Source organism: Coregonus clupeaformis, chromosome 12 (genome assembly GCF_020615455.1).
Source record: "Coregonus clupeaformis isolate EN_2021a chromosome 12, ASM2061545v1, whole genome shotgun sequence".
NCBI lineage: Eukaryota > Metazoa > Chordata > Actinopteri > Salmoniformes > Salmonidae > Coregonus > Coregonus clupeaformis.
The window spans coordinates 11252698-11276119 of record NC_059203.1 but is presented as its reverse complement, the minus strand read 5'-3'; the positions used below and the strand labels follow the sequence as shown (position 1 = coordinate 11276119).

General features: G+C 43.3%; 2 protein-coding genes across 2 annotated transcripts; one reads left to right on the top strand and one right to left on the bottom strand.

Moving 5' to 3' along the window:
- Positions 1-2795: 2795 nt before the first annotated feature.
- On the bottom strand, positions 2796-12192 carry LOC121577723 (arylacetamide deacetylase-like 4). The gene is made up of 4 exons (XM_041891545.1): positions 12000-12192; positions 6224-6449; positions 3749-3812; positions 2796-3620 (listed from the first exon to the last, which is right to left on the bottom strand). Exons 1-4 carry the CDS (start codon positions 12174-12176, stop codon positions 2831-2833), a joined length of 1257 nt encoding a protein of 418 aa, XP_041747479.1. The 5' UTR covers positions 12177-12192; the 3' UTR covers positions 2796-2830.
- Positions 12193-14285: 2093 nt separating this feature from the next.
- Positions 14286-21886, top strand: LOC121577724 (short-chain dehydrogenase/reductase 3). The gene is made up of 6 exons (XM_041891546.2): positions 14286-15048; positions 19798-19941; positions 20295-20414; positions 20817-21055; positions 21189-21314; positions 21408-21886. The coding sequence occupies exons 1-6, from the start codon at positions 14854-14856 to the stop codon at positions 21490-21492; spliced, it is 909 nt and encodes a 302-aa protein (XP_041747480.1). The 5' UTR covers positions 14286-14853; the 3' UTR covers positions 21493-21886.
- The last annotated feature ends 1536 nt before the right edge of the window (positions 21887-23422 follow it).

Below are 23422 nucleotides of genomic sequence, written 5' to 3'. Positions count from 1 at the left end.
TAGATCTATGTTGGCCAGGGTGGTTCCCGATCAGAGGCAGCTGTTGCTCATTGTCTCTGATTGGGACTATACTTAGGCAGCCTGTTTTGCACAGTTATTGGTGGGATCTTGTTCTTTATAGGTTTGTGTTTGTGAACCTTTAGACTTCACGTATCATTTTGTTGTTTTTGTGATTGTATTAAGTACTCATTAAAAGATGTACGCCTATCACGCTGCGCCTTGGTCCGGTTCTTACGACGATCGTGACAGAAGATCCCACCAAAGAAGGACCAAGCAGCGTGTTGAGGAGCAAACACCGGGAAAGGAACTGGAGAAGATGGCGATGTCCCAGGTGGGCGAATGGTGGTCTTGGGAGGACATGTTCGCGGGCAAAGGGCCATGGGCAAAAGTTAAAGCCTTGGCGAGAGAGGAGGTACGGCGCCAACCGTGCCGACGTCGGACAGGCGAGAATTTTTTTTGGGGGGGGCACACGGCATGGACGACGGGGCTGCTGGAGGCAGCTACAGGGCGAGTTTGTGGACTAGGAGAGGAGGCCACCAGGTTACGGGGGCCATTGGTCATGAGGGGGAAGGAGAGTGTAGAGGCACGGCGAGAGGTACTGGGGTGTGTTACCAGTCCGGTCCGGTCCGGTCCTGATCCCCGCACAAGGCCAGTGGTGTGTGTTCCCAGTCCGGTCCGGCCTGTTCCTGTCCCTCGCACCAAGCCTGTGGTGCGCGTCGCCAGCCCGGTCCGGCCTGTTCCTGCTCCCCGCACCAAGCCTGTGGTGCGCGTCGCCAGCCCGGTCCGGCCTGTTCCTGCTCCCCGCACCAAGCCAGTGGTGCGCGTCGCCAGCCCGGACTGGCCTGTTCCTGCTCCCCACACCAAGCCAGTGGTGCGCGTCGCCAGCCCGGTCCGGCCTGTTCCTGCTCCCCGCACCAAGCCAGTTGTGCGCGTCGTCAGCCCGGTCCGGCCTGTTCCTGCTCCCCGCACCAAGCCAGTGGTGCGCGTCGTCAGCCCGGTCCGGCCTGTACCTGCTCCCCGCACCAAGCCAGTGGTGCGCGACGCCAGCCCGGTCCGGCCTGTTCCTGCTCCCCGCACCAAGCCAGTGGTGCGCGTCGCCAGCCCGGTCCGGCCTGTTCCTGCTCCCCGCACCAAGCCTGTGGTGCGCGTCGCCAGCCCGGCCCGGCCCGTTCCTGCTCCCCGCACCAAGCCAGTGGTGCGCGTCGTCAGCCCGGTCCAGCCCGTTCCTGCTCCCCGCACCAAGCCAGTGGTGCGCGTCGTCAGCCGGTCCGGCCCGTTCCCGCTCCCCGCACCAAGCCAGTGGTGCGCGTCGTCAGTCCGGCACGGTCCGTGCCTGTTCCACCTGTGCCTGGTCCGGCACCGGTCAGCTGCTCCACGCCGGAGCCAGAGCAATCCGCTCCACCGGTGTTCAGTCCAGCTCCGGCCAGCAGGGCCAGACCACGAGGGCGAGAGAGAGAGTGGTGGTCACGCCCGGAGCCGGATCCACCTCCGAGGCGGAATGCCCACCCGGCCCCTCCCCTGTTGGGTTTAGTTGGCGCGGTCGCATTCCGCGCCTTTGGGGGGGGGGGGGGTACTGTCACGCCCTGGCTCTGGGGACTCTTTTATGTTGAGCCAGGGTGTTAGTTTCTATGTTGTAGTTTCTAAGTGTTTATTTTAGATCGTTTAGATCTATGTTGGCCAGGGTGGTTCCCGATCAGAGGCAGCTGTTGCTCGTTGTCTCTGATTGGGACTATACTTAGGCAGCCTGTTTTGCACAGTTATTGGTGGGATCTTGTTCTTTATAGGTTTGTGTTTGTGAACCTTTAGACTTCACGTATCGTTTTGTTGTTTTTGTGATTGTATTAAGTACTCATTAAAAGATGTACGCCTATCACACTGCGCCTTGGTCCGGTTCTTACGACGATCGTGACAATGCGTGCCAGATTGATATGCCTTGATCCACACTTTGACCTCCATGGAGAAGAATATAAAGTCACTAGTGCTTCTTAAGGTAGTGGGGAGGGAATTACATTTTCTGATGCCTAGGGTGGAGAATGCTGACTGCCCAAAGTTGTTTTCTTCTTTTAGGCATGACACTGTCTCCTCTGAAAATGTAATATGTACCGGTAATAGATTATAAACCCTACCTGCAGCTTCTCTTCCACCCAGTTGCCAATTAGAACTGTTTTGCATACATCTGCTCTATTCTCCAGCCAGGTTAGGCCCATTGGTTAGGCCCATTTATCATTATTCCTGTTTGCCCATACTGTACATGGTTCTGAACATGGTGTCACAAACAGCTGATCATGAGCTAGTTTAGTCCTAATATCAGAACATAGTTAGTTCAAACAGAACGGATGATGGTGCATTCCTCCTGATCTTATTGTGACATAGGCACCAGAGGGGAAGAGAAAGCTCTGTTGCTATGGATACAGCAAACATTATGTGACTGACAGACAGAATACTGGAGCAGTAGTGGAGGCAAATAGGAGGCGCAGGACCTGCATTATAATATGACTTGCATGCAATACTTTAGAATGGTTCTGTATTTCTGAACGTCTGAGAATTCTGCAGCAGTTAGTCTATGGCTCATGCATGCTATATATGTCTTAATTTAAATTATAATGAATATAATTTGATTTTCTGTAGAAATGAAAACAAATGCCTTAATTGATGAAAATAAGAGTAAAACATGTACTAAGCTGTGTAAGTGTTTATTAGCTTTGCCTTACTGTAAACAGAACAAAGTCACTTTCCAGGAACATGAAAAACCTCCTCTCTAAATAATCCACATAACATTTGAATCCGCACAGATCAAAATTCAACATCCATTTAATCACTTTAGTGTTTCTCAAAGGGTTTTTACATAGCTTACAATACTATCTACAGCTCGTGTTGCAGACGGGAAGGTTAGCCAGCCCGCTTTGAAAAAATCCACAAGTCCATGGAAGCCATCTGGAACATGATGCCAGGTGACGTCCAGTCCCAGCTCCAGCAGCCTCTTCCTGTACAGGATCCCATCATCCCTCAGCACGTCGTACTCACAGGTCAGGATAAAGGCCGGCGGGGTCAGATGGATAACAGCATCCTCCGCTAGGAGCGGGGAGACCTCCGGATCCAGACCGTCTTTGATTATGTGGTACACCTCTCCGTTGTAGTCTAAGGCTGAGTGTACCTTCTGGAGGTCGCCCCGCACCCTGCACTCAGGAGGGAGGTGTTCTGGGGAGAGCCACTCCTTGAAAGCTAGCCTCATCTCAGCAGGGATGTGGTTCCCCTCCAGCACGTCCTGGCACACTGACGTGTCCCCGTTGAGATACTGCAGGAAGTAGAAAGCCATCCGGCCACGGAACAATATGGGCACAGCATGATTCTGCTGGTACGAGGGCAGGTTGAAATCTGCCATTTGCAGAGCTGGGTAGATGAGGACCTGGGCACAGGGAGACAGCAGATGTCCATCTTTTCTCTTGGCCAGACGTTGGCATAGTGCAGCTGCCAGGTTTGCCCCAACACTATCACCCCCGACTGCCACTCTGCCTGGGTCCACCCCAAACTCTGCCTCTGCCACAGACAGGAAGTGGCACGTTGCAGCATCACAGTCATCCAGCTGAGTGGGGTACCGATGTTCAGGGGCAAGCCGATATCTAGAAGGCATGAGAGGGTGGAGAAAGGAGCAACCTGTCAAGTCTTTGACAGCTTCACAGCCATTTTCACTGTATTAATCTGCTTTGGAATCACATTTTGAGGCAGTGAGTCAGAAAGTAAAAGTTACCCAACAGAAATCACTGTGGTTTCAGCCTCCTTGGCAATGTGCCTGCAGACGTCATCTGCAGTATCTAATCACGATAAACAGAACATTAGTTTTAGACTTTAGTAAACAGAGGATTAACATTTTGCAGGACCTTATGGTAAGACAAGCAATACTCTCAGTCGGTACGCCCTGCCCGCCTGTGGGGAAAACAACCTGTGGTTACCTAGGTTACCCCATTGGCTCACAGCAAAAACCTTACCTTTTTCAAACACAATTTTCTTGTTGTCTGCTTGTTTTAGTCAATTGCAAAACTACAGTTAAGAAAAGTACATGTCTAAAGATTACTTTTCAACATTGCCTGCTCCCAAGCTTTCTCACTACTTAGAAAAACGTAACATTGTAGCGCTTCCCTCATGCCCCTTTTCATGACGGTGCTAGCAGCCACGTGAGTGAGCGCTAGCTAGCTACCGACCAGAACATTAAGCTAGCCAAGACAAAAACACAAACAAACTGACGATACAGCTACAAGTAGTGAATGGAGTTACAAACAGACTATACTAAACAAGTTAAACGTCTTACCTGTCATTAAATATTTTCCACACACAGAGCTAGCTAAAGTGCATTCGGAAAGTATTCAGACCACATTTTGTTACGTTACAGCCTTATTCTGAAATTGATTAAATTGTTTCCCCCCCCTCATCAATCTACACACAATACCCCATAATGACAAAGCAAAAACTGGTTTTTAGAAATTTGAGCAAATTTATATAAAAAAAAACTGAAATATTACATTTACATAAGTATTCAGACCCTTTACTCAGTACTTTATAGAAGCACCTTTGGCAGTGATTACAGCCTTGAGTCTTCTTGGGTATGAGGCTACAAGCTTGGCACACTTGTATTTGGGGAGTTTCTCCCATTCTTCTCTGCAGATCCTCTCAAACACTCAGGTTGGATGGGGAGCGTCGCTGCACAGCTATTTTCATGTCTCTCCAGAGATGTTCAATTGGGTTCAAGTCCGGGCTCAGGCTGGGCCACTCAATGACATTCAGAGACTTGTCCCGAAGCCACTCCTGCGTTGTCTTGGCTGTGTGCTTAGGGTCGTTGTCCTGTTGGAAGGTGAACCTTCGCCCCAGTCAGAGGTCATGAGCGCTCTGGAGCAGGTTTTCATCAAGGATCTCTCTGTACTTTGCTCCATTCATCTTTACCTCGATCCTGACTAGTCTCCCAGTCCCTGCTGCTGAAAAACATCCCCACAGCATGATGCTGCCACCACCATGCTTCACCGTAGGGATGGTGCCAGGTTTCCTCCAGACATGGCGCTTGGCATTCAGGCCAAAGAGTTCAGTTTCATCAGACCAGAGAATCTTGTTTCATGGTCTGAGTCCTGTAGGTGCCTTTTGGCAAACTCCAAGCGGGCTGCCATGTGCCTTTTACTGAGGAGTGGCTTCCGTCTGGCCACTCTACCATAAAGACCTGATTGGTGCAGTGCTGCAGAGATGGTTGTCCTTCTGGAAGGTTCTCCCATCTCCACAGAGGAACTCTGGAGCCCTGTCAAAGTGACCATCGGGTTCTTGGTCATCTCCCTGACCAAAGCCCTTCTCCCCCGATTGCTTAGTTTGGCTGGGCGGCCAGGTCTAGGAAGAGTCTAGGTAGTTTAAAACTTCTTCCATTTAAGAATGATGGAGGCCACTGTGTTCTTGGGGACCTTCAATGCTGCAGACATTTTTTGGTACCCTTCCCCAGATCTGTGCCTCGACACAATCTTGTCTCGGAGCTCTACGGACAATTACTTCGACCTCATGACTTGGTTTTTGCTCTGACATGCACTGTCAACTGTGGGACCTTATATAGACATGGTGTGTGCCTGTCCAATCAATTGAATTTACCACAGGTGGACTTAAATCAAGTTGAAGAAAAATCTCAAGGATGATCAATGGAAACAGGATGCACCTGAGCTCAATTTTGAGTCTCATAGCAATAAGGTATTTCTGTTTTTTATTTTTAATACATTTGCAAACATTTCTAAAATCCTGTTTTTGCTTTGTCATTATGGGGTATTGTGTGTAGATTGATGAAAAAAATCATATTAATCAATTTTAGAATAAGGCTGTAACGTAACAAAATGTAGAAAAAGTCAAGGGGTCTGAATACTTTCCGAATGCACTGTACATGTAGCCTACTTGGACACTGGCTCCCCACAATTTCCCACACCGAATAGCCTGAAGCTACAGGGCTCTTCTCACAGGCTTTATTTCCATACGTAGGAGCATTGCATTGCATTGCATTGCATGTACATTGAACAACACAGCAGCTTTTCGGCATGATTTGTTACAGTATTTCTGTACAACAAAAAATTGTCAACGAAGTTGGCTCTTTTACACTGGGGGTCAATGGGAAATCATTTGTGGGCATGGTCAAGGGAATTCCTTATTATTACATGAATATCGACTCGGAGTATATCACCTAGACATAATTTTTGTCTGATCTTATTACCCAAACTGCCCAACACCCATCCTCCTCCATGGAAATACACCAGGCCCCTCCTCAGGCCCAGTGAGCCAGTCGTAGGCTCATACACCCTAACTGGCACCTCAGAGAAGGTCAGGTCCTTCACACGTAGCCCTGGGGGAACTGGTCTTATATGGACCAGGAACCTTCTTCTGAACCACCTGGTGAACCTGACCTGATGACACAGACCCAGACGGTCCAGGATACGGCCCTGACAGGACAGAAAGGGGGGGGGGGGAGAGAGAGGTGGCATTTCTCATAAAAGGTAGAACACATTGTATGCAGATTTATTCAGGTGGCTTAGCCTATAGCCTATCTTAGAAGTAAGGTCAACACGAACCATTGTGAGCTGGAATATTTTTCAATTGCAACAATATAGCTTTTCTTATTGCTTGCACATTAAGATTCAATGAATGCAACAGCTCAGTTCATTTTAAGGAGTCTCTTCACGCTTACTAAACTTCGTAAAAATATCATCTGCTACACATATTACTCAAATGTAAACTTGCATACTTGCTACGTCTCGACCACTACCCCCGGAGGTTGCGAACAACACTCACCCGACAGTTGCCCCCCTTGATGCAGGGCAGTGTAAATATAATTGTCTTGTTGAGCCAACACTCCTCCAGTATAAATTGTACTTTTTCCTAATATTTGAGACTTGTTTTGAGTTTTTACCTGAAATTGCAGTAACAGCCTGTTATATTCTGAAATAGTCACAGTAGCTGCCGGCTGCACTGAGCCATGTAAAACTATGGAAGACCATCCCCACCATCAAAAACATGTCAAATGTACCCCCCAAAAAAATATTATATATATATATATATTAGATCATACAAATAGGATATGCTTTTTCATTTGTAAAATTATGTGGTGATGTCAGAGGTGGCACCACAGGTCCCAGAGTATGACATAGTCACAAATCAGCTGTAAAAAAAATTACTATAAAACTGTTATATGGGCTATGATGGGACCAGAACATTTTTCTAATAAGATCATACCTTAAAAAAAATCATGGCCCTAGGGAGGATGAAAACATTAAAACCCTTTACATTTACATTTACATCATTTAGCAGACGCTCTTATCCAGAGCGACTTAGAAGACAGAGATGAAAAACGTGATTTGACAAAAACTAACAGGGCTGAGCTTGCTGTTTGCAAGGTTGCATTGTGTAGGGCTTTGCATCTGTAACTAAAAATATACTCATACAGCATATCATCACTATTGTGTTGATTGATTAATTCCAGTCAATAATTTGGTATTAAAAAGGCCTAGGTACCCATGTTTTCAGTTGCAAATGGATTTGACCACGTAATGATTTGCATGATATTGATAAAAATTAAGCTTGGTTTACATTTACATTATTTTTTAGCCATTTTGTTGTAACGTTGTAAGGTAGGCCTACTGTACTTTTATATTCGTATAAGAGGGTTAATCGTTCATTTTTGATAGGCTAACGATACTGAAGACATGCCGTTATAGCAACTCTGTGCTTTTGTCTTGAAGCTAAAATGAAATGAGTGTATCCTACAGACAAGAAACTAAACCCTGTAATTGTCTGCACATACATGCTTGTGAATTGTTGCATTATTCAAGAGTGTAATATGGTTTGGTTGCATTATTCAATAGTGTAATATGTTTTAGAATAACGTTTCTGTCATCGTTGAATAGTTTATGCTTACTGGCTACTGTGATATTTACGGTCAATTTGAGCTGCGGACTAAGAATGTCGTGTTGCCAGCCACAATGAAAGGTAAGGTAATGATGTAATGTGCATTGAAAAGTAGATATCTCTTTCGCCACCCCGCTCCTCAGACTCTCCTTCATATCTCATAGTGGGAATAGGGCCATAATGACACCATGACACAGTTAAGGTTTTACCAGTAGGTGGACTTTGTATTGACCCTAATAGAGTGTTGAGGAGGAGGAGAAGCTCTGTGGACCATTATGGTCCGGAAGTAATTTAGCCATTCATTGTAGCCATTGGTGCTCTGTAGAGTTGCTATTTTATCGAGTTTGCTCGTGTCAATTAACACGTGACATTCCTGGATTACTTATTATACTAATAAAGTCTGATTTTGCTGCAAAGAGATAGAATCATTAGATCACTTGTTTTGGTACTGCCCATATGTAGCTTGTTTTTTGTCACAGGTTCAGGAATGGCTGGAAAATTGTGACATTTACTTGGAGATAACTCTGCGAATAGCACTGCTGGGTGATTTGAAAAGTCATAGTCAATCGATCAATAATATAATAATACTCTTAGTAAAAAATGTTATCTTTAATTTACAATCTGTATAAACTATGAGAATAGAAAGGTTCTGAAATTTTGTGAAACATCACAGCACAGTGGAAGAATATAGGGCAGCTAGAAATCAAAACTGGGTGGTCTTCAGAGATAGATGGAAGAGGTTGAGGGAACCTGAAGGATGGGACTAAAAACAAACAAAAGATAACTGTGTTTGTAAAATTGATATAGTATGTACTCTATAAGCTGGAAGTAGAAGCCTAACTATTGTTGTCCATTAGTTTACACCAATTAGGGGAGGGGTGGTAGGGTTAGGGGAAAATAATAAAGAAGGAAAATATATATTTAAAATAATATATATATATACAAAAAAAAACATATAAACGCAACATGCAACAATTTCAAGATTTTACTGAGTTACAGTTCATAGAAGGAAATCAGTCAATTGAAATGAATGCATTAGGCCCAAATCTATGGATTTCACATGACTGGTCAGGGGCGCAGCCATGGGCGGGCCTGGGAGGGCATAGGCCCACCCACTTGGGAGCCAGGTCCACCCACTGGGGAGCCAGGCAGAGCCAATCAGAATGAGTTTTTCCCCACAAAAGGGCTTTATTACAGACAGAAATACTCCTCGTCAGACAATCCCTCAGGTGAAGCCGGATGTGGAGGTCTTGAGCTGGCGTGGTTACACATGGTCTGCGGTTGTGAGGCCGGTTGGATGTACTGCCAAATTCTCTAAAATGACGTTGGAGGCGGCTTATGGTAGAGAAATGAACATTCAATTCTCTGGCAACAGCTCTGGTGGACATTCCTGCAGTCAGCATGCCAATTGCATGCTCCCTCAGAACTTGAGACATCTGTGGCATTGTGTTGTGTGACAAAACTGCACATTTTAGTGGCCTTTTATTGTCCCCGGCACAAGGTACTGTGTAAGGATAATGCTGTTTAATCAGCTTCTTGATATGCCACACCTGTCAAGTGGATGGATTATCTTGACAAATGATAAATGTTTACCAACAGGGATGTAAACAAATTTATGCACAAAATTTGAGAGAAATAAGCTTTTAGTGCATATGGAAAATGTCTGGGATCTTTAATTTACATGTTGTGTTTATATTTCTGTTCAGTATATACAGTTGAAGTCGGACGTTTACATACACTTAGGTTGGAGTCATTAAAACTTGTTTTTCAACCACTCCACAAATTTCTTGTTAACAAACTATAGTTTTGGCAAGTCGGTTAGGACATCTACTTTGTGCATGACACAAGTAATTCTTCCAACAATTGTTTACAGACAGATTATTTCACTTATAATTCACTGTATCACAATTCCAGTGGGTCAGAAGTTTACATACACTAAGTTGACTGTGCCTTTAAACAGCTTGGAAAATGGCTTTAGAAGCTTCTAATAGGCTAATTGACATCATTTGAGTCAATTGGAGGTGTACCTGTGGATGTATTTCAAGGCCTTCCTTCAAACTCAGTGCCTCTTTGCTTGACATCATGGGAAAATCAAAAGAAATCAGCCAAGACCTCAGAAAAAAAATTGTAGACCTCCACAAGTCTGGTTGATCCTTGAGAGCAATTTCCAAATGCCTGAAGGTACCACATTCATCTGTACAAACAATAGTACGCAAGTATAAACACCATGGGACCACACAGCCATCATACCGCTCAGGAAGGAGACGCGTTCTGTCTCCTAGAGATGAACGTACTTTGGTGCGAAAAGTGCAAATCAATCCCAGAACAACAGCAAAGGACCTTGTGAAGATGCTGGAGGAAACAGGTACAAAAGTATCTATATCCACAATAAAACAAGTCCTATATCGACATAACCTGAAAGGCTGCTCAGCAAGGAAGAAGCCATTGCTCCAAAACCGCCATTAAAAAGCCAGACTACGGTTTGCAACTGCACATGGGGACAAAGATTGTACTTTTTGGAGAAATGTCCTAAGGTCTGATGAAACAAAAATAGAACTGTTTGGCCATAATGACCATCATTATGTTTGGAGGAAAAAGGGGGTAGCTTGCAAGCTGAAGAACACCATCCCAACCGTGAAGCACGGGGGTGGCAGCATCATGCTGTGGGGGTGCTTTGCTGCATTGAGTGTATGTAAACTTCTGACCCACTAGGAATGTGATGAAAGAAATAAAAGCTGAAATAAATCATTCTCTCCACTATTATTCTGACATTTCACTTTCTTAAAATAAAGTGGTGATCCTAACTGTTCTAAGAGGGAATTTTTACTAGGATTAAATGTCACGAATTGTGAAAAACTGAGTTTAAATGTATTTGGCTAAGGTGTATGTAAACTTCTGACTTCAACAGTATATATTTACCCAAAAAATATATGGGGGATTGGAAATGATGCAGACAATTAGATTAATACAAGCCACAATAATTTTGCAATATTAAAGCTGATCTACCCACTAATAAAATTACATAACAATAATAATATAAATAATGTCTGATTTAATCAACAAATATGATAGTCCATTTAGAAAAGGTTAAGGGCACAAGACTGTGTCCATATCTGGCTGTGTTGGCAAAATCACTACATATCCCATCGAGCCAAGTTGAGAGAGGATGCCCGTTGTCACAGTTCCAAGACGATTCAGAAATGTCCAGCTAACCCTACGCCAATGATGCCGGTAGATCTCAAAACTGAACTTGGATCCGCATTAAGTGTCAATGATATCCTTCACCGTCGTTGTGTTACGACATGACAAATGGCTCGAACCATTCATGACTATTCAAACAAAAAATAAATCATTTTCAAGTTTCTTTCCAGCTAATTTATTAGTTACAGTATTTATGAAGTTTGGCAATGAGGACGAAAACTAGCATAGTTCAGCTAGCCAGCTAGTTTAGCCAGGGAAATCCGGGGAATACAAGCTCGAGCATATACTGTAGCTGGGCGCACATGCACACTAGGCTAATTCAGGACACAGATTTAAGTTCTTATGCCCTGATATCAGGAGCTGGAGGTGAAAAGTTTGATTAAACAATTCAGAGACTGAAACGACTAAATCAATGACAAATATTTAAGGAGACCGAATCGATATACAGTCCAGAAATCAGCTGTAACTGTCAATAGTAAAACAAAGCTTAAAACGATGTTTGAGTGAACCTGAATCCCGAAAATGAATGGTGAAGTTGCTTCTGGACACGGTAGACTCCTCCTCCTCACCACTCTATAGCTAGTACTGTGAAACTCTGCTGGTATGTCCTTACCCAAACAATGGAACGCCTGAAAGACTTTGGCTTTTCATCATTTATTCAGACCTGTTCTCTTATCTACACCATTGACGCTTTATCAGTGTTTAGATTACAGAGAAAGGACAAGCATCTTTTAAAGAGCAGAGTTCTCTTTTAGTATTCAAGTACAAGCATGTTTTTCTTTTCACCAAGGAGTAAGATAAATTAATTATTCCTACATAGACTTGAACATGATTTGACTTGCATTCAACATAAAATAATAAGCACTAACAATTCCATAGATACTTACCACAATTGCTATGCCAACAAACAAGCCATGAACTACATGCAGTTTCCCTCGATTTGCAACCCCTTGAGGAATGTCTGAATTCATCATCTCAGAGTACACTAGACCAATTACCAGAAGGAGGAAGGCTGCAATCACTGCAGCAAAGCCAATTATTAAAATCGCAGCACTGATGTCCATGGTGCTTGTAGTGCGATCTCAGGTAGGCTACAGTAGAAGTAAGTCATTAGGTGTGAATATGTTATCCAGCTACTTGGGTTTTCTTTGCCCCTCCTACTGCTTTGTGTACACCCTGCTCTGACCTTGTTCTATCTAGATGACTTTGAGTGCCAGTGACAAAGGAACATTCATCATTTTATTAAATGTATTTTATGGAATAAAGCAATTACACATTAAACATATATTTCACAATTTGATATTTTTATGAATATACATTTGTATAAATTCAATAGTAATTAATTCCTTTTAATGTCCTTTTAAATGTAGCTCAATTGGTAGAGCATGGCGCTTGTAACGCCAGGGTAGTGGGTTCGATCCCCGGGAACACCCATACGTAAAAATGTATGCACACATGACTGTAAATCGCTTTGGATAAAAGCGTCTGCTAAATGGCATATTATTATTATTATTATTATTATTATTATTATTATTATTAAATCAATCATATAATTTATTGTGAAGCAGAGGACACTGGTATCTGAACTTTTAATGTTCATCTGTAGATGGCAGTGATGACTAGTGATAGCAGACCATGTTCTCTGTCAGAAAGGTCTCTAGTCTAGACACATTTGGAAACAAAATTCATCGTATTTCGAATTGAAACCGAATAAATGTGGTGTTGTTTACAAAAAAAGTATGTTCATTATAATTCAGAATTAAATCTCTTTAAATACTTTGATGTCTTATTTCAATGCATAGTGATTTGTAGCTCTGTGAAATGTGCAAGAAAATGACAGCAACTGGAGCTGTTTTTTAGGACTAGCCAACCTTTTAGCCGTCCCAGAGAGTCTCTCAGCCTTTTTTTCTGAGAAGCTGAGCCCAGCACAAAGCCGCCATTGTCAAGCTGCTCTCTTAAACCCATCCCAGTTTCTGAAAAAGCCCTCCATTCAGCAGCTATACCCAGCAAAAATCACAGGGCCTGGGCCAAAAATCACAGACTGGAATCTTGTCTGCATCCCATGAATTGACTAGATTTGTTTCTGAGGTATTTATGCAGGTCCCTAATTCTCACCTTGCCAAGTTTCTGGGACTGACCCATTTCTGTATTGTCACAGAGACAGATGTGTTTCAAGTGACAGATCACTACATCAGGGGTCTTAATGTCTAGTCTTCACAGTGCCCCATCTTCTCATGCATTGAAATGAACTTTTATCACATGAAGTAGTGTGTAATTATGTATGCCACCATTATATATGCCAAAAGCACCCCTTTTTCATGTCAGCCAGATTGACCAAATTTTACATCACATAGTAAAACCTGTGTATTTACCTGTAATAGGTAGGTCAATGCAGATGTGGCCAACTGGGTTTGAACCCGGGTCTCCTGGTCACCACTGTGTTAGCCCACTGAGCTCAAGTCTAGACATTAGCTCAGGGAGGTCATGCAAGTCTTAAGGTCTCTGGCAAGGGTGGTTCTCCAAAAAATCTATAGAGTATTCAGCACTTTTCCTCCCACTGTATACATAAAAAATAAAAGGAGTGGATCATTATATGTTTTACAAGCAGTCATAACAAATATCTGATTAATTGTCAATTATAGACAGAGAGATAGAGAGAAGGAGAGATACATGTAGAGAGAGAAAGAGCGAGCTTGAGCCGAATACAACAGGTGTAGACTTTACTGTGAAATGCTTACTTATGAGCCCGTTCACATCAATGCAGAGTTAAAAAGTAAGACAAATATTTGCTAAAGGAAATAAGGAAATATTAACGCAATAAAATAACAATAACGAGGCTATATACAAGGAGTACCAGTACCAAGTCAATGTGCAGGGTTACGAGATAGTTTAGGTAATTGAGGTAATACAGTATGTAGGTAGAGGTAAGTGACTAGGCAATCAGGATATATAATAAACAGAGTAGCAGCAGCAGTTTATGTGAAGAGTGTGAAAGTGTGGTTTTTTTTTTTACTTTGATACTGCTACTGTAGGATACATGTGATGTAACCAAGCCCAACCAGTTTGGGTGAATGTTAGCTCACTGTAAACAACTTCGGGAGGAATAATATTATTGATTTCAAGAGGACTGAAATACTGAAATATGACTTCATAGCAGTGGTGGCAGACGCGTCTCGGGGCTGGGGAGTGAGACAACCAGTCACAGTCGACACACAGTAAAGCAATATATTCTTCACCATTCAACCTGTCAATCAGGATTAATGGTCTTTAGCACTGCGGAGACGCGTAGTCAGAGCGCTATAAAGTAAGCTATCGGAGTCAGAGGCGGTAACGTCGAAGGATAGGAACACAACACACTTGTTGTGTAGACGATTCAGTAGCGCTTGCCTTCGGAGACACTCGCGCCTTCTTTAGGCTACTTGAAAAGTAACAGCGGACTACCGGTGTAATGAGGTCATTAGTCAAAAATAATAGTTTTGTCAATAACCTGAATAATCGATAAACATGCCAGAGCTCCGCATATTGACGCATTTCTGAGCTTGGGACATAATAGCCTAAATGTTATGATACATTGACTTCAAGTGCTGCAGTAGGCTAGTTTGATATTGGTTTTAACCAGATAATTACCTAAGAACCTAATCTTGAACTCTGCTCTGCCAAGGACATCACGATTGGAGGATATCGAACTTGTGTTTGTGTTCGAAAAATTCAGAGAATTTAGGTTACTGTACAATAAGTAACATGGATTTGAAGTGTTTGAGCTGTATGGTGCTTTTCCCCGTCCACATTGTCTACTACATATTGAAAGCAAGTGTGTACTTACTGCTACCAAGTAGACGAAAAACTCTGATCAAGGAGGTGGTGCTGATCACAGGCGGGGGACGAGGTATCGGTCGTCACCTGGCTCAGGAGTTTGCCAAGCAGGGCGCTAAAAAGGTAAATAAAACACATGCATGCGTTTAGTTTCTGCACTTTATTGATTGTATTATGCAACTTGTTGCGCCTCAAACGTGATTGGGTTCACTTACCCTTGAGCAATATGAGCACTCCTAAAATAGCCTATAGCCCCAGACCTGTGCATGTTTTCATATCTTTTGAATTAGTACACTCATTAATTAGGCTACATGGTTATAACGATGAATAAGTTGATACCCTTTACCAACCTGTAGCCTACGTCTGATCACCTTCTGTGCAATACCTCGTTTTTTTATGCACACTTCTTGACATAACTATTATTTTTATTGATGTACTACCATCCTCCCATATCTTCCTTAACCAAAAGCTCCATAGGTTTGCAGCAGGTAGCCTACATTGTGAGGGCAAATACATTAGTTTGTCCGCTTGTTCTTCCAATCTATTGTTTCCTCTGTAATATGAATGCATGGGGTCATGACTTTAGGAGTAGATGGGCCAATCAGATTGCAGGACAGGGCCCTCAATTTTGGTTAAACTTGCACAACAGAGTAGTTCAACCAGAGGGCATGTCTGCAGAAATCAAAGGTCTCCCTCTGACCGTTTGACCGCTGACGTATTATAGTGAAGCATGGAATGATTTATGTTCAGCCAAAGCTCAGAAAGAGGAGTTATGGCTAAAAACTGATATTGGATGAGATCAGGCATCATTAATGTCCAGAATAAAGTTGTATTGTTGATGACTGCCAGCAGGACTGACCTTGATCAAGTCATAACATATCACTCCTATGGAATTGGGATGAATGTGTTTTTTCCCCTACTTTTTAAACTTTCTGAAGAAACATGTTTAAAAGCTAATCACATAATCCTCACAGAAGAAATGTTGTAGTCCTACTGGGACTAGCAGATGAACACTAACTGTGCCAAGTGCCTACACAAGACATCACATTGTCATAATAAAACACTGATTCAGATGTGTTCTTCAAGCAAACTGGCAAGGCAGAAACTACCGCAGGTTAGCGTTTTTCATAATGAATCTTGTTCTGGAGGCAGCTCTGCAAAGTGGTCACTAGCTAGCACAGCCACAAAGTCATAAAATCTGATTTTAAACATAACCCTAACCTTAACCACACTGCTAACCATAATGCCTAACCCTAACCTTAATTTAAGACCAAAAACACATTATTGTTTTCATGAAGTTTTTACGATATAGCCAATTTTGACTTAGCAGCTGGCCTATCTAAGGGGAAATCGCACCGTTCTGCCTCCAGGACAAGACTCATGACAATAAACGTCAACCTGCTACCTTACACTGAGTTTATTATTGAGGTGAAATTAAGCCCACAGAGGAAGATGGCATGTTTCAGCTGCCTCACCCATCCAAAACATGCACCTGTCAGCCAAGGCTCTTATAAATAGCCTGTCCCCACCCTCCTCCTTAACAAGGAACAGTCACTTTGGCTTGAAATGCCCCAGTTACTACATTGATAGTCCCTGACACTACTGGTCAGACTACCCACTATTCCAATTACAATCCAAACATTACACAGCTGAGTGCATGGTGAACCACCATAGTGTTCTGTTAGCTCTGATGTGTAATGGACAGAGTCTCAGACACACAGATGGAGACATAATCATTTCACAATGATTCCATATGAATACCATCCCCCCCCACACCTATTATTTTTTCTTCTTTTTTTACAAATGATTAAAAAGCTAGTTGTATTTTCGCCCATGCAACTTAGACAAAGAATTAGAGCTTTATGAATTGTCATATGGAGGACCACGTTGCAGTTGTTGCTTTTCTTTACATTATGTGGCCGAGCTAAAAAAACAAACATTTGAAGTTGAAGTGCAATGGCCTTGCTCTTCATCCTTCCATCAACATCTCCTCAGGGAACAACCGACAAAAAAACTTGTGGCTTTTGAAGCTATAATTTGCAGCTGCACAACAAAGGAAGGCACCATTCTTGTCAGCACCCCATTGTTGGGTATTATCAAGGTGTGAAGGCTTTGAAAACAACACCTGCGCTAATGTGCCTCACAATCACTCCCTGCCTAAGAGATGCTAAAAAGAAGTAGGACATTCATCACAAATAACCTCTAGGAAAGACTTTACCCCAGTTTGAGGTCCATTGTGATTGGCAGACGGAATTTCTCTATTCTCTCTACTAGCTTTGGTGCTTTCACGGTAGGGAGTGCACTAGCCACAGCATTGATGAAAGAATGATGTGAGGTGAAAAGGAGAGACTGGTGAGAGGGGGATAGAGGGAGTTGAGAGGGGGAGTGAGGCCTTGTGTGTGTCATCAAAAGAGCCATTACAGAGTGAAGCACTAAAACAATAAACCACAGCAACTTTACAAAAGCTCAGCAACCAAGTTCAGAGAACAGAGACAGAGAGAGGGGGCCTCTAGGACAACCACAATAAATGTTTCAGAGGTTGAAGCAACATATTCACATATGCTCTCAATGTACCCTATGCAATTCAAATATATTCCACTGGCATCCCAAACAAGAAATCCAAAATCCCCTTGGTAAAGAATGTCAGCATGTAGAATTTAATAAGGTAGTTAGGGGGGGCATTTAGGTTTTGCGACTCAATTTGTGGATCATAATATTGTGAACATGTGGAAGAAGAAAGTACAATTGAAAATACTAAGAGATATTGGCATCTTTCTTAGCCCTGGCTACTCATTAGGAGAACTGGGAACATATGCCTCTACCCAGGTTGATAGTGGCTTTATACATTGTCAAGCCCTATATAGTGTGTGTGTGTGTGTGTGTGTGTGTGTGTGTGTGTGTGTGTGTGTGTGTGTGTGTGTGTGGGAGGCGGGAAGCACACTGCTCCCAGCTGGGTATTGCCCTGCAACTGACCCTGCTGTCTCCGCACTAATTAGACAGCGGCAGGGCAGGCGACTGCCTCCTGAACTCCCCGTTCCCCCTCCCCATGCCCCCTCCCTGTTAGCCCCTATCCCCTACAACTGGTGTGAAGAAGAGGGTTCATGCCCATCCTTGAACCCATGTTTTTCCTTGTGAAATGTTATTGCGTTCTGGTGTAGGGATGTGGATGAGGCCCACCACATCGCCAGTTCATCATCATTGCACCCTGACACACCAGCACTTGGTGCTGGGCAAGACTTACTGTCTTTGAATAAATCATGTCCTTGAATAGACCATCAGTTTTACACAATTGGTGAATGTTGTTTAATCTTGTCAGATATGGCACTTCAGACAGAGTAATCACTGGTTTATCAGTGATACTTAGTCACTCGATGTGAGGAAATTTAGAATGAGTTTTCCACAACACTTAGGCATTCTAAGCTGATGGCTCTAGATTTGGCCAGCCATTGTTTATCCTGAAGCCCCAGTGTGTTGGGACTGGCAGATAAGCATAATGAATTAAATAACAGGAGAGCACAGTGTGAGTGGTGATTTTTAATGAGAAATGTCAGGTTTGTTTGTTAGGATGAAATCCTATTAAAGGCTTTCAGTAATTTACCTAGACCCATCCGTTCACCTCTGCTGATTACTCAAATGGGCTGGCAAACGAAGCAAACAAAAAAGCAATCTAAAGAAACTCCAACAAAGACCCATCCAGTGGAAGCGAAACATTCTTTACTCTTGGAACTGATACAAAACTGCATATCATGCAGATTGTGACCCTCCTGTAGGAACTAGCTTCATTAAAACATTGGTGGGATATGAATACACTGTCACAGGCAGCTGATCAGATTGCCCTAGATGTAGTGTTGCAGTAAAACAAGATAGATAGCGGCAAAACCTTCGGCAAGCTAGCTATGCATGTTTGAGATGTTGAGATATACTATCCTCCTATTCATTCCTAAAGACATGAGTGGTTATAGCCTGGCTGTCTCTGTACTATTCTCCATCAGGACAAGGATGTCACTGTGAACTCTACTTGTGTTTTAAGTTATCTTTCTTGTCTACATGTAGAATTAAGATTTTTGTATTCACACAATATTGATATCATACTGTAAGTGTGGATGAAAGACAGACACACACACACACACACAGGATCACTTTCCAGAGAACTTTCTGCAAAAATATTAACCTTGGTCACGGGCGACCAGCCAAGCCCTACACTGGCCCCATCAGCACTTCACACACTAACTGTTTTCAGACTCCCTGACCAGAAATGACTGGGGTCATCTGCCCAACAGGCCGTGTAATCTCTTTGAGAATGTGTGTTTGAGAGATGAGGAGGGCTCACCCCCTGATTTCATTACCTTTCCCTGACCCCAAAGACTGACAGATCTAATTGCCCAATCGCTGCCCCCCACCTCCTTCCTAGCCCATGTTCCCTGCTCAAATGACTGAGCTTCATTTACCCTCTCCAGGCTGATGAAGAGACGCTTCATTCACACTGCAACCCCACCCCTTTAATCTTGCTCTGAAACTATTTGTTGCTTCTAAAAATGGCCTCTCTGTTCTCTGAATGAAAGGAACATTTCAACCAAATTATCTCATCTCATCCTAGGGCCAAATGCTGCAAACATGAAATGTCTGTACACTTGTTGAGAGCATGTGTCATTGGCATAGTTGTTTGTCTTTGGCTACACATTAAACTTATTTTAGCTATGTCTTTCTCAGGATTTTAAGGACAATAAATGCACAGATCGCGGATTGCGGATTCATGCAGCTGAGCTACTTGCTCATATTTTATTCAGAGCATATTACAGTATTATGCAACTGTAATGTCAGTTATTTTATAACCCTATTTTATAACCCTTGGCTAATATTTACCCTCAACAGGTGATCCTGTGGGGCCGCACAGAGAAGTGTCTGAAAGAGACATGTGAAGAGATCTCCCAATTAGGAACAGACTGCCACTACTTCCTGTGTGACGTGGCCAATCGGGAGGAGGTTTACAAGCAGGCCAAGGTGGTCAGGGAAAAGGTATGCAATTTAGATCTATTGTAAATCCAATTAGAAATGTTTATCCACACAAATAAAAAATATTGTTTGGAGCCAGTGAAATGCTCACGGGTCAAGGTTTCTCTCACTGCTGTTACTCCTCTCTACAGAACAGGCAGGGATTCATCGTTTCTTAATTCCTCTCCCCCATCTGACATATAGATTACACCTCAATTAAAATGTCAGGATAAGATAAGCGTGTTGAATATAACTGCCAGCTCTACCACATAAATTCACATGAAAAGAAAGTAGGTACAAATACAAAGTGGATAAATCCTCTTAATAAAAAAATGTCAGTCGTGTTTCTGACGTTTGTTTTGTTATTATTTTGCCAGGTGGGAGATGTTACGATCCTGGTGAATAACGCTGCAGTGGTCCATGGGAAAAGTCTGATGGACAGCGACGATGACTCTCTTTTGAAATCTCAACATATCAACACAATGGGGCAGTTCTGGGTAAGTGTTGTTGAGGTTTAGGAAGAGAAGTGTGGGCTTCCTTACATTTAGATCAATCTTATCATTCTCCAAAAATGCTTTTATTGGCCAATGCCCCTGCATGTTGACAAAGGTGTCAAGTGGGCGCCCAGCAGGCATGGCAGTCTCAGCTTTATTTACAGGAATGTTGGGGTATTTCCAAATTATAGGCTTACTGCTTCAGCCCCTAGGTAGAACATCAGAGGGCCTCTGAAACCTATGGCACTCTCTGTTTGAATAGAGATCAAACTTTCAGGTTGCAGAAATGCAATCATCAAACTCAATCTGTGGCTCCACTCGGGCCTGCTTCCCCTGTGTGTCTCTATTTCATGTGTATAACGGTACAATTTCCCCCCTCCCCCTCCTTTTTTCTCCCTCATCCAGACTACAAAGGCCTTCCTGCCACGGATGCTGGAGCTCCAGCACGGCCACGTGGTCTGTATAAACTCTATCCTGTCCCAGTCGCCCATCCCTGGGGCCATCGACTACTGCACCTCCAAGGCCTCCTCCCTGGCCTTCATGGAGAGCCTGACTCTGGGCCTGCTGGACTGTCCCGGGGTGGGCTGCACCACCGTGCTCCCCTTCCACACCAACACTGAGATGTTCCAGGGCATGAGAGTCAGGTGAGCAAGCCTACAACATGGTTCTTCACACCCTAGTTTAGATTACACCACCACTACTGCCATGCACCGTTTTCTTCATGCATGTATTGTAGTTACTGTATACCTAATCTCTCTGGGTTTTCTGTTCCTGTAGGTTTCCAGCGCTCTTCCCTCCCCTCAAGCCAGAAACAGTTGCTGAAAGGACTGTGGACGCAGTCAGGACTAACACAGCCTACGTTTACATGCCCTGGACCATGCATGCTCTCGTTGTCCTCAAAAGGTAATGCCTCATATCATTTTGGCCAATTTAAAGTACATACATGTTTTTCACTCATATGTAACCTCCTATCTCTGTACTTTCTCCACACCCTAGCTTCATGCCACAAGCTGCACTTGAAGAGATCCACAAGTTTTCTGGAAGCTATACCTGCATGAATACATTCAAGGGGAGGACATAAAAACAAATGATCCTGAATGTCAATACATATCAGAGGAACCTCATTAAATCCGGAGGATGTTGAAGGGAAGTATCCATGGGCTACAGGACATTGGGAAACAATGGAAGCCTTTTGAAAGTATGCAGGAAAGTGTCTTGAGGACTTTAGCATAAAGTATATTGTTGCTCCGGCGGGGTAGATTTCACTTACACGCTGCTGGAACTTATCCTGGTCTCGTTCTTGATCTCCTGTGTGTAGTTGGACGGACTAAATACCATTCACACATTGAGCAGAAGCCATGCAAAACTAGTCTGGATCAACAGCTGTTTTTTTTGCAAGTCTGTTTTGTGTTATCCTTTTTTTTCTACCAATCATGTGTCTGAATGGAATCAAATTAATAAATTGATGTTACAGACAACCAAGGTGTCTCTTTGTGCACGTAGACTGGCAAATGTCTAGTGAGTGGTCAACACAGCAGAGTTAACCAGATGACATGATAGAGAATGATAACACAGTTATGCCAACCACATGCCAGGCTGTGAAACAGCAAATGAGCAACATTCATTGGAAGGCAAAACGGAGACATACACTGTTCACATACACTGTAAAGTAAGTCAGGACCGGGATTCAATCCAAAACAATGATTTAGTGCTCTTGAGATGTTAAATTGCCTTTAAAAGCTGCATTGTAGACTAGAGAACTCGGATTGAATCCCGGCCTAAGTTGTTACATGCTGGAAAAAGGTTAACCATGAAACCATTAGATGTTTTATTGAATAATCTAATACATGGTTCAAAAAGGCCTTTCAAAATGTATCCCTGAGATCATCAAAGAGAACCTGTGTAAATTACAGTATACAGTGCATTCAGAAAGTATTCAGACCCCTTGACTTTTTCCACATTTTGTTACATTACAGCCTTATTCTAAAATTGATTAAACCATTGTTTTTCCTCATCAATCTACACACAGTACCCCATAATGACAAAGTGAAAACAGGTTTTTAGAAATGTTTACTAATTTATAAAAAACTGAAATTCCTTATTTACATAAGTATTCAGACCCTTTGCTATGAGACTCGAAATTGAGCTCAGGTGCATCCTGTTTCCATTGATCATCCTTGAGATGTTTCTACAACCTGATTGGAGTCCACCTGTGGTAAATTCAATTGATTAGACATGATTTGGAAATGCACACACCTGTCTATATAAGGTCCCACTGTTGACAGTGTATGTCAGAGCAAAAACCAAGCCATGAGATCGAAGGAATTGTCCGTAGAGCGCCGAGACAGGACTGTGTTGAGGCACAGATCTGGGGAAGGGTCCCAAAAAAATTCTGCAGCCTTGAAGGTCCCCAAGACACTGGCCTCCATCGTTCTTAAACGGAAGAAGTTTGGAACCACCAAGACTCTGAGAAGGGCCTTGGTCAGGGAGGTGACTAAGAACACTATGGTCACTCTGACAGAGCTGCAGAGTTCCTCTGTGGAGATGAGAGAACCTTCCAGAAGGACAAACATCTCTGCAGCACTCCACCAATCAGGCCTTTATGGTAGAGTGGCCAGGTGGAAACCACTCCTCAGTAAAAGGCACATGACAGCCCGCTTGGATTTTGCCAAAAGGCACCTAAAGACTCTCAGACCATGAGAAACAAGATTCTCTGGTCTGATGAAACAAAGATTTAACTCTTTGGCCTGAATGCCAAGCGTCACGTCTTGGAGGAAACATGGCACCATCCCTACGGTGAAGCATGGTGGTGGCAGCATCATGCTGTGGGGATGTTTTTCAGTGGCAGGGACTGGGAGACTAGTCAGGATTGAGGGAAAGATGACTGAGTCTGTAATACCAACGTGTTTCGAACAGACCACCATAGTCCCTGTGCCTAAGAACACTAAGGTAACCTGCCTAAATGACTACAGACCTGTAGCACTCACGTCTGTAGCCATGAAGTGCTTTGA